Source organism: Ceratotherium simum, chromosome 28, assembly GCF_057802395.1.
Source record: "Ceratotherium simum simum isolate JZ-2026a chromosome 28, ASM5780239v1, whole genome shotgun sequence".
In the NCBI taxonomy this organism is placed as follows: domain Eukaryota; kingdom Metazoa; phylum Chordata; class Mammalia; order Perissodactyla; family Rhinocerotidae; genus Ceratotherium; species Ceratotherium simum.
This window is the reverse complement of record NC_141927.1, coordinates 10,744,653-10,757,198: the sequence shown is the minus strand read 5'-3', so window position 1 is coordinate 10,757,198 and position 12,546 is coordinate 10,744,653. Positions and strand designations below refer to the sequence as shown.

At 33.6% G+C, this 12,546-nt stretch overlaps 1 protein-coding gene across 25 annotated transcripts in view; it reads left to right on the top strand.

The window, feature by feature from the left end:
- LOC147913319 (uncharacterized) overlaps window positions 1-12,319 on the top strand; it is a 128,349-nt gene extending 116,030 nt beyond the window's left edge. For 23 of the 25 annotated variants that reach the window (XR_015548814.1, XR_015548812.1, XR_015548795.1 and 20 more), the window contains 2 exons: window positions 11,264-11,320; window positions 11,800-12,319. Coding sequence is in view for 3 of the 25 variants with exons in the window: in XM_087418322.1 (XP_087274448.1) it covers window positions 11,264-11,282 (19 nt within the window). In the remaining 22 variants the exon portion in view is untranslated. Of the gene's footprint in view, window positions 1-8,315; window positions 9,600-11,263; window positions 11,321-11,799 lie in introns of those variants that run through there. The other 2 variants (XM_087418323.1, XM_087418319.1) reach the window with 2 other exon arrangements.
- Window positions 12,320-12,546: the final 227 nt, after the last annotated feature.

The window sequence follows — 12,546 nt, the reverse complement described above, 5'->3', positions numbered from 1 at the left end:
TTATGGAAACTGATTACATGGTGGGCCAAAAAGAAAGCCTCCACAAATTTTAAAGCGTTAAAATATAGTACATAATCTCATATTGCTGTAACATTAATCTAGAAATCAATAACAAAAAGAAAATAAAAATATGTCTAAATGTTTTAAATTAAGAAACAAAATGCCAGGCTGGCCTGGTGGCGTAGCAGTTAAGTTCATGCCTTCTGCTGCGGCAGCCCGGGGTGCACAGGTTTGGATTGTGGGCGCAGACTTACTCACCACTCATCAAGCCATGCTGAGGTGGCGTCCCACATACAGCCAGTAGAAGGATGCACAACTATGACACACAACTATCTACTGGGGCTTTGGGGAGAAAAAAGGAGAAAGACTGGCAACAGATGTTAGCTCAGGGCCAAACTTCCTCAAAAAAAAAAAAAAAATGCTTTAAAAAAAAAAAAGAAAGAAAATGCCTAAGTAGAACATGGGTCAAGAAAAATGGTGATATAGATTAAAAAATTTTTTTGAACTAAACACAAATGAAAATACTAACATCAAAATCAGAGGGGGATATATGACTAATTCTGTATTTAAAGATAAATTTAAGGCTTAAATATTTTCGAAAGAAGAAATATAAAAATCAATGATCTAATCATCCACCTCCAGAAATTAGAAAAATAAAGCCAGTCAAACCCGAAGACCATTGACAGGAGAAAATAATAAAGGTAAGGTAAAATGTTAAGAGTGTCAAAACAGACATGTAATAAAGCAGATCATCAAAGTCAAACATTTTCTGATGGTTATTGCCAATGCCACAAACCTACCTTTCCCCAAATCATGAGGGTATTCTCCTATATTGTCTTATCTTTCACACTGAGACCACAAGCACCTAGAATTAATTTTTCTACATCATCTGAAGATGCGGATAAGATTAATATTCTGCAATATGGAAAACAAACAATTACTCAAATACCATTTATTCTATTAATTTGGTGTTCTTTTTTATGGGTTATTTTTTTTAATTTCACAACTTGAGTTTTGAGAACCAGCACTTCAAGGACATGCTTTCTAGAATTCTACTACCTTACACTAACCCATTGTTCTGACACCAAAAACCAATGATTTCTAGAATGTAACTTAGAAATATTTCCAGTTGTATGTTATTTTTATCTGCTTTCTTCTCTTTATATATATTAATATACATATAATTAATATATATACATATCTATACATATATATGTAACAGATTGTTTAAAGTTATAAGTAAGTGGGCTATGTCTTATTAAAGTGTAATCTTGCTGGTTCCTATAAATCCTAGAAGAAGAACAATACACTGCAAGTTGACTTTTTTTTCAGCTTAGTGTTGTTTTTCTAGAACAAACTATAAAACTCACTTTAAACCAAGATTTTGATCATAATGTAAAAGATGTTGTCAATGCACCTTTTTTACCTCCCTTAAAAAGATCAAACTAACAAATAAAATTGTGCAAATCATAAGGAATTGATATGGCAAAATTTTCGATGATATGGAATTATGTAAATTTGGCTAACTTTATTTTTTTTTCTGTCACAAAACATACCTTCATGTAGAGCTCTAAGAACTTTACTATGCAAAAGTAGTAGGCTCCCATTTTTATAGATACTGCTGTTCATCTTAGATTTTTCCTACTTGAATTATTGAAGGGTAATTCAATGCACTCAAAAATACTTTATTTTCTTTATGAGATCTCTGATGTCTCCTAATCCAATTCAGGTAGGTTTCAGAATCATTTATTGCTAGTTACTCTTTTATTTCAAGATTTAGTAGTTTATTTTTCTCTTATAGCAGTAACCTTTCTGCCTATTGATTTCCAGGACAAGAAAATGTATAATTATAGCTACCTGGCCTGGTAAAATGCCATTTTGACAAAAACTGTGCATTAATTTTATGTGGATCCTTCAAAAAAATGAAACTCAGCTTGTTTTGGATAATCCACATTAACGTGAAATGCCCAAGTATGGATCAAAATAATAAAATTAATCCAAAGATGACTGTAAGTCAAACCTAATATGTAACATCTGTCATCATCACTGATATTTACAGTAATTACTTCCAGACTTCAAGGTTTGTGCTGCAGTGTTAATGGAAATTTTATTTGAGCAACTGAATTACTAAGGTCTGTTATGATTATAAGTAATAAAAATCCACCGAAACTAGCTTACGCAACAAAAAAGGGGGGCATTTATTATATGTATAGTACTTTTGTTTATAAGTAAAAAAATACAAATTCTGGCTTAAATGTAGAGGAATGATGATTATAAGTTTATAGAGTTGGTTCGTGGAATGCAAAGGCAGGGATGGATCCAGAACTCAGATATAGACTAAAATTAAGGACTGATGTGCTTCAGAGTAGTGCTTTTCAAATTTTATTGTGCATACAAATTACCAGGAAGTCTGGTTAAATTGCTTCCCTTTCTGTAAGTCTGCCTAGGACCTAGAGTCTACGTTTCCAATGAGCTTCCAATTGATACTCTCTGCAGTTCACAGTCCGAACAGTATGTAGCAAAGGTCTAGAAACCAAGGAATTCTCTTGCTTTTTCCTACCATCTAGACTTCAGTTTAGATCATTACTTCAATCTTTTCTCCCCTTGAACACTGATTTTCTGTTATTTAGAGAAGGCAATTCATATGAAACCAATTTTCTTCTATCTCAAGACTTTGGGATATTGAACAATAAAACATAGAGTTTGGGGATAATTGGAGCTGAAATAAATAGACGATGATTCCAATAGGCTAGAAAGACCACGAAGCCTAGGTATAGATTTTCTAACTTTGAGGAAGTTTAGACCTTATATCAATCAACTATGTTCAGGTACCTAATGACATGTGGTACAGACATGGCTGTTAAAGGACCATCCTTATAATGTGGGAATAGTTCTCAGAAAAGCAATAATTATCCAGAGCTGAGCAATTTCTTTTTTTTTTATTAAAATATAATTGACATACAATATCCCATGTTTCACGTGTATATCATAGTGATTCGATCTTTATATACATTACGAAACGATCACTATGATTTCTAGCCATCATGTAATGTTATTACAATGCTTTGACTATTTTCCCTCTGCTGTACATTACATCCCATGACTGATTTATTTTGTAACTGGTGGGTTATACCTCTTAATCTCCTTCACCTATTTCACCGACCCCCTAACTCTTCCCCCCTCTAGTAACCACTAGTTTGTTTCCAGTATGTATGAGTCTGTGTCTGTTTTGTTTTTTTGGTTAATTTGTTTTGTTTTTTATATTCCACATGTAAGTGAAAGCATACAGTATTTGTTTTTCTCCTTCTGACTTATTTCTCTGGGTATTTATCTGAAGAAAATGAAAGCACTAATTTGAAGAGATATATACAACCTTATGTTCACTGCTGCATTCTTTACAATAGCCAAGATACAGAAGCAGCCTAAGCATCCATCACTAGATGGATGGATAAAGAAGATGTGGTATATATATACAATGGAATATTACTAGGCTATAAAAAGGAATGAAATCTTGCCATTTGCAACGAAATGGATAGAACTAGAGTCCATTATGCTAAGTGAGCAGTTTCTTTAGGTATTACCTATTAGTTTCTAATAGGTAAATTCTATTTACCTATTAAAATGTACAAAACTTAAAAACTGACCATACCAAGTTTTGGTGAGGATGTGAATGAAATAGAACGCTCAGGCATTGCTGCTGGGAACGTAAGATGATACAACCACTTAAGAAAACCATTTGGCAGGTTTGGTTTTTTTAAAGTTAAATATACATCTATCAAATGACTCATCTATTCTATTCCCAGATGTTTGACCAAGAGATACAGAATCATATATCCATACAAAGACTTATACACATATATTCATAGAAGCTTTATTTGTGATAGCCAAAAACTAGAAAAAATTCAAATGCCCATCAACAGATGAACAGATAATCGATATTAAATCAGGATTTAAAAAAAGAGTGAGCTGAGACAAAGATTCAAAATAAGAAGAGTACATTCTGTATGATTCAAGTAATATAAAATTCTAGAAAATGCAAACTCACTGTAGAAAGCAAATTGGTGACTGTCTGGGCACATGAGGGGGCAGGGTGATAGGAACAAGGGCAACTTTTGTTGGAGATCTAAATGTTCATTATTCATATTGTATTGATAGTTTCACAGGTATAGGCATTTGTTAAAACATATCAAAGTTCCATATATGGCATGTCCATTGTATCACAATAAAGTGTTTAAAAATAAAAAGATACCCACAGTAGGCACAACATAGTGAAACTACAAAGCCCTGCCAGATGAAATAGAAAGAAAATCTTAAAATCATCCAGGGAAAAAAGATTGTAGTTAAAAGAGCCATAGTTGGGGTTAGTAGTTGATTTTGAAATATCAACATTGAAAGGAAGAAGATAGAGGAGTATTATCTTCTACTGGCTGGCAGGGGTGGGGGAGAACTAGGTAGAATTCTATAACCAGCTTTTTTTTTTTTTTTTTTTTTGCTGAGGAAGATTAGCCCTGAGCTAACATCTGGGCCAATCCTCCTCCACTTGATATGTGAGTCACTGCCACAGCATGGCTGACAAGTGGTGTAGGTCCACGCCCAGGATCCAAACCCAGGAACCTGGGCTGCCAAAGTGGAGTGTGTCAAACTTAGCCATTATGTCACAGGGCCAGCCCCACCAGCATTTTTTTTAAAACAAGGAAATTAACAAATGGAAAGAGCAGAAGGAACTTTTGGAAGTAGGAAAGTGCTCTCACATAGGAAGTTTCATATATAGGACAGAAAGAAGACTAATAAAGTTGGAGATATAAAATAAATCTAAATGTATGTTGAGTACCTTAAACAATGGAATAATAATGTATCACAGGGATTAAATGAATAGAATTAAAATCCATTATACAAATTTCAGAAGAGATAAATGACATCACAATGTTCTAAAGCCCAGGGTGAGAGTGAAAATATAAAAAGTGGGTGAAAAGTTCTAATAGGGAAAATTGGAAAATAATCCAAGTATTTATCATTAAAAGAATGGATCAGAAAATCTCAGTAAATCCAAAACTGCATAGCAATTAAAATAAATAAAGTAGAGGGGCCGGCCCAGTGGTGTAGTTGTTACGTTCATGCATTCTGCTTTGGCAGCCTACGGTTTGCAGGTTTGGATCCTGGGCATGAACCTATGCACCACTTCTCAAGCCATGCTGTGGCAGCGTCCCACATATAAAGTAGAGGAAGACGGGCACGGATGTTAGCCCAGGGCCAATCTTCCTCAGCAAAAAAAGGAGGATTGGCAATGATATTAGCTCAGGGCTGATCTTCCTCACAAAATAAATAAATAAATAACATAGATCATATAGGCTGGCATATATAACTGAAGTAAATAAAGTCAGACAAGAAAAGAAAGTTACAAAGACTATATACTGTTATATGGGTCATATATAAGTGGTATTTCACATAAGACTATATAGGCTCCATTGAAAAGGATGACAAGCTTAAGAAATATAATTCAGCAAGGGGAATCGAATGACGGAGAAAATGGTTTTTGCTATCTATTCAATATTTCAGTTTTTGTAAACGAAAGACTGAGATAAATTTGGCTAAAAATTAATATAGTGGATGTCTATCATATTCTCTACTTTTAAACTTGAACTATAACACTTTAAAAAATTTAAATGAAATAATAGTTTTACCATTGATAGTGTTAGATTATTACTATTTTTAGAATTGAAAGATTTAATTGAGGTAATTGATTTTGGAGAAAAAAATGATTATTTTGGTGATGGGCATGTTGAAGTATATTGCAACGAAGATACAACAATTAAAATGTAACAATAGCCTTCAAACAATCGATAAAGACAATGTTTTAGGAATTAGTAATTATACCTTAACTACTAAAGCCATGAAGAAAAACAAGCTCTAGGATATTTAAGTTTGTAGAGAAAGCTTGGGAGCAAGAGCGAAGGTCACAGAAAGAGTTTTAAAAAAATATTTAGACAATCATGATAGCATTGAGCAGTATTCTTAAAGCATTTGATACAGAACACCACTTCTAAGAGTTTTAACAGCAGGTTACAGAGTCAAAGTAATGTAAAGAATGCAGATGCTGAATTTTTTCTCTTGGAAGTTGGCACGGTGCATTACTAATATGAAAGATTCTGAGAAACCACAAGAGAAAGAACTGTTCAATTTTTTGCGTCCCAGCCCACACTAATTTGATCACCAGAGATTTTTTTTTTTAACCAAGCTTTTCATAAAACACTGTAGTTACCTTGGAAAACTCATTTGTAAGATGAACATTTCAAGAGAGTGTCAAATTATGCAGATGTCAAAATGATTATGGATTAAGGGAAACCATCAGATATGGCGATTGGGAATTCACTGGTGTTTTATAAAACAGAAGCTTTAGAAAGTGGGATTGGAAGATACTGCGGGGTTATAAAGGAGAAAGTAGGATATAGTAACAGTAGGTGTGGAAAACTCAGTTAAAAGGAGAAGCAAAGTTTATAACATGAAGGAGAGAAGGGGGAAAGTGCACTAGACAGTTTTGTCAATCTTGATTTAACATCTGTAATTTCAACTATGCTATAGCTATGGATCTAAAATGGGATATATTCTTAAGCACAAATTTAAATTTCATAGTCACCATACCTTGAGGAAGATGAAATGAAAGAAAAGAAAAAGTGTCCTTACAGCACTGTCTCTCAAAATGTGATTTTGGGACCACCAGCTTTGAAATTACCCAAGGCATGGGGACAAGTAAACTGCCTTGTAGAGAAGTACCCCGGGCGAGAAAAACTTCCTTCTGGTTCATCACATTCATTTGTCTCAGTCTGGATCTGTCCTCAGATGCCTGCTTAACCTTTGTACCTCTAAACATTTGGAGCAACCAATTCCTTAAATCATTAAAACTCTTTAGCCTTTTATCTTCCTGGACTTGAGGTTCATCAGAGCTATCATGATAACTTGTTCTTTTCCTGATTCATTGACTATGATAAGAAAAACTTAGTGTCCCTTACAGTGAGTTTTTTCAGAGAAGCTAGGTAATTAATGTAATGTGGAATTGTCACTATTAAACACACTTTAACTAGGATACTGGTTTTTTATATAGAATTACATATTCCTTAAAGATGGGTATCAGCTGGGAATTACTACATTGCACTCAGAGGCCACAGAGAAAACGTAGATGAAGTCACTCTTCCGGTGACACGCTTGGTCATGTTGCTTTTTAAGGTAACCAGCTCTGGCCACGCACTGGAGAAGTTCTGGGGAAGAGAGGCAAGTTATCTACGTGTATAGAAATGTCTCTCTGCCCCTGCCCTTTAATGGTGCTTCAGAAAATCAGTCCGCTCAAGTAAGGTCTGAATCAGGTTGCATTATATGCTTCTTTAACTTGACGATGGTTTTCATTCTTCATAGAAAAGTTTCCCTTTCTGTTCAGAAACTTTTATTTAAGTTAGAATATAGTTTTTATTCTGTTGATTTCTTCCTATGTAATTTAATCAGTTGTGCTGCTTGCATTTTAATCACTTTAAGATTTTCTGATAGTAATCATGTGATCTTAATTTTGAATATACATGGGAAATGTGTGATTGTTCTAAAATACTGACTCCTGAATTATTGAAAATCAAGATGACGCTGTTTCCTTGTATCAATATCAAAATATATATTCGTTTCAAACTGTACTCAAAACATTATATCCTTACATATATGTCTGTATGTACATAAATATGGTCTTATTTGTGATTTATTACCAGCAAAAGAGAAGAAATAAGTGCAAGAGAATCAATAAATCAGTTTTATTTTTGTCAGTGTAGGAAGTAACTTTCTTTTGGTTTCTGCAAAAAGTGAATAAATATAGTTTAAAATGATTAACCCTGTGACCATATGACTTTACTGTGATATTTGAAGAAATTATTTCAGATAACCTTTCGAAATAAAATATTATATAAGGTTACATAGAAAGCAAAGCCTAAAAATATTTGGAGGAAGTGAAATTAGGAAAATTCATTAGCACTTTTTAAAATTATAATAAATCTATAATACCTTTTCACACAAATCCTTTGCCAACAAATCTTATTTCTAGTTCTATCCACTCTATTTTCTTGGGATTCATTTGCTATTATTGTTTTAATTTTAAGAAAATGTTGTTAAATATTATATAAATTGTAGACGGAGTTAAGAGAAACATGTAATGTTTCTGTACTTTTATTTAATTAGTCAGAAAATACATGTGGCCCATTTTAAGAGCAATGTTTGTTCCAAGTTAACATCTATCAATGAGGAAAATAACTAAATATAGCTTTTCCCATCACTCTCTATAACAGATCTGCAAATGACGGACAAATGCACCCAGAGGTTTTATGTGGACTGGGAGTGTCTCTCTGTTCCATGTTAGTTTTATTATTTTATTCTTTGTTAAAAGGTAAAGCAATAGCTGGTAATTTTCCAATGCTATCTTTTAATAGTCAAACACATTTTCAATAACTGAAAGTTTAATTCATTTAATGAAATTGAGAATATTTATCCTTAATTCCTGGACAAATGAGGTTTTTCAACACTGACGACAACGCTGTAGATTGGATGAAATATTAAAATTGGTCCTATGGTGCAGGCTAATTTTCCCTTGCACTTGGGGTACCAAATCCCTTGCACTTGCTTAAACACTTACAACACCTATTGTCTTAGTTTGGACTGCTATAATAGAATGCATCTTGGGTGAGGCCGTGGCTTGCAGATAGCGGTTTCCTTTTGTGTCTTCACATGGCAGAGAGAGGGAGAGCAAGCTCTCTGTTGTCTGTTTATAAGGGCACTAATCCCGTGCTGAGGACCCCACCCCCATGACCTCATCTAAACCTAGTATCTCCCAAAGACCTCGCTTTCTAATACCATCACATAGGGAAGTTAGGGCTTCAACATATGAATTTGGGAGGAATGTAAACATTCAGTCTGTAACACCTTATAAATATTATTTATAAAATAACCACAATATTTTCACTCTCTTCTGCTACTCTTCTTCTGATGTTGTGTTCAAATTTACTCCCTTCATTGAACATGCAATTATTCTGCATCTTCAACTTCATTCCATATTACATAAGAAAAAACCGGAGAGAAGAATGAGTATATTTTCAGTTCCCAGAAAGATTATACAATTAATCTTTAATTTTAAAATAAATTTTATTCTGTTCTTTCTCTCTTTTTTTTTTTTTGTGAGGAGGACCAGCCCTGAGCTAACATCTGTGCTAATCCTCCTCTTTTTGCTGAGGAAGACCAGCTCTGAGCTAACATCTATTGCCAATCCTCCTCCTTTATTTTCCCCAAAGCCCCAGTAGATAGTTGTATGTCATAGTTGCACATTCTTCTAGTTGCTGTATGTGGGACGCGGCCTCAGCATGGCCGGAGAAGCAGTGGGTCAGTGCACGCCCGGGATCCAAACCCGGGCTGCCAGCAGCGGAGCGCGCGCACTCAACCGCCAAGCCATAGGGCTGGCCCTGTCTCTCATTTTTATGATTTTTCTGCCATTTAAATTCTTAGGAAATTTGAGAGTCAGAGGAATACAAATTCTAAAAATACACAATTTTATTGTGTAAACAGGATTAACAACTGATAACCACAAGTCTTTTTTAATAAAAAAGTAAAATGAATATAAAATATTATGATATATATAATTGTATAGCTTTAATTAATATTTCTTTCCCATTATTATTCTTCATAGTATTTTTAGAGTTTATTCTTTAGAGATATGGCCTCATAACTGTATGGCTTTCAGTATCTCCTGGTCATCAGTGTAGAACAAAGTATTCATGTTTCAGTCCTTCAATAATGAGATGTCAGCCTGTAATCCTTGCTGCTGAAGGGATTGTCAGAAATGATTGAATCCTGGTGATATGACTTCAATGTCATTTAAAGCTTGCCCTCAGAAGAGAGTACACACTATCTCAGAAGCTCCTCTTAGCTTTTTGTTGTTGTTGCACAATATCATGCATGCACATCATGTATCTGCATAATTCAAAGTAAAAAATGCATGTAAGTTATGCATATGCATAATTCAAACTGAAAATTAACTCAGCAATCATCATATACACATAGAACATTTATTAAGCACTATTTATTTTGAACAATTATTATAAAGATATAGAGATATTATCTTAATTTTTATTTATTAAAGTCAAGAATGAATTGTTGGGGCTGCTAATTTTCAGTTGCTCTATGGCAGATGTGTTTGCCTGATAGGATTTTTGTTTGCTTAGTTGCTTAAATGTCATGCCTTTGATGATGTTAAAACAAATAAAAATATCCACCTAATGGTTTTATATCCATGAGAGTTTCCTTTGCCATTGTAAGTTTGCAAAGCGGAGAGGTTTTGTATGAGTCAATGTTCCATCAGAGAAGCAGAACCAGCAGAATATATCTATGAAGAGACTTATTGCAAGGAATTGGTTTACAAAATCGTGTTGGCTGGCTGAGCAAGTTGAACTTTATAGGACAGGCCGTCAGGAAGGGCAGCCTGGAGCTGCCAGGCAAGAGTTACAGCTGAAGACTATAGCCAAATTCTTTTTTAGAGAAATCTCAATTCTTGCTCATAAAGCTTTTAACTTGACTGAATCAAGCCCACTCAGATTATTTAGGATCATCTCCTTTACTTAAAGTCAACTCAGTATGACTTTAATCATAGCTACAAAATATCTTCACAGCAACACCTAGAATAGTGTTGGATTGAATAATTTGGGGACTATAGTCTAATAAGTTGACACAGAAAATTCACGATTACAGGTTATTTCCTGTTTTTATAGGATTAACATTCACTTGATACACGAATGACGAAGCTGTAAGCACTTAACTCTCTTAATTCATATCACTGGCGATACCATAAGATCCTAAAAGTTTACTTTTTTTATGTATTCAGGGTCTATATTATGGTCAGATATATTTTGGTACTACTTATAAATTTCAAGATCTTAGGGCTGCTAGATGCTTAAAGTTTTAACCTATCTTATACATCATATTTTTGCCAGGATCTACCTATGATGGTACAAAAAAACTTAACTGTGCTTATGACCATATAATAAAAACAAATTCAAATCTACTTATATCATGGACAATACTCCAAATTTAACTCATTCTTTCTGTATTAGTCATGTACAAAGATTAAACATATAAATAATAAATAAAGATGGGTAAGTGCATATAAAAACAATTTTATGGCCTAAATAGATATGACACAGTATAAATGTACAAAATTAATCTTTCACTTAAAATCTTCATGATTTATCAGGTTAGTGGACAACCACTAAGATATAGGACTTTCGGCTTGGGAACTTCAGGACAAAAGGTAGGAAACCTGACACCAGGTACCTTATGCTTCAACTTTTTCTGTTTATTTTCCTTAAAAATATATTTTTATTTTACAAATCTCCTAATATATTTCTAAATCCCTCTATTCCTTTTCTTTGTATTCTGTATTCTTTTTCTATTGTGGCATAAATTATTACAAATTTTGCCACGTAAAGTAATCTAACCATTGGAGTGATAGCCTGTCATAGTCCTTCCCACACTCAAGGGGAGGAGATTATACAAGGGTATGAATCATCTTAGAAATCTGCCTCCGGCATATCCTAAAATAAAATTTCCCCAAAATATATTGAAAATAATAGACTGACAAAGTAATACAGATAAATTTGTTTTATAGCTTACTTGTTTTAGGTCTTTTTGTTTGTGAGTGGTTTAAATAAGAATCAGAAAGGCCAAAATGTAAAAGATGTAATCAACTATTAATAATCCTATTTTATTTTCCATTTCTTCAACTCTGAGTGAATATACAGGCTTCCAGAGGAGACTAAAAAACAATCATTAAGGGCTGACCTCGTGGCGTCGTCGTGAAGTTCATGCACTCCACTTTGGCAGCGTGGGATTCGCCGGTTCGGATCCTAGGCACAGATCTACTCACAGCTCATCAAGACATACTGAGGTGGCGTCCCACATAGAGCAACTAGAAGGATGTACAACTATGACATACAACTATCTACTGGGGCTTTGGGGAGAAATAAAAAGGAAAAAAGGGGAAGATTGGAACAGATGTTGGCTCGGGGCCAATCTTCCTCAAAAAAATAAAAAGAAATCAAGCAGAAGCAGTTTCATTGCAAGAGAAATATTACCTCTATTAAAAAATACATAAATATAAATATTTTACACATACACACACGAGTGTGAAAAATATATATGTGTCTAAAATATACATAAATAAAATATGTGTGTATATATATATAAAACATGTGCATGTATATTTAAATACATATATTCAATTAAGAAATAAAACATTATATTACTGAGAGTTGTCCTCCAATGACAATTGAATAGATGAGAGGATATGATTTTAAAGTAGATTTTAAAATTTGTAAGTGATCTATCATTTTTGAATAATTATATAGAGGTAAATTAGGAATATTATAATTCTTTATTACACTCCAAATTTAACCTTTAAAAATAAATCATAGATACTCCTTTGTAGATTTGAAGTCCTTTGAGGAGGGGTTATGCTTCATTTATACACTGTACCAT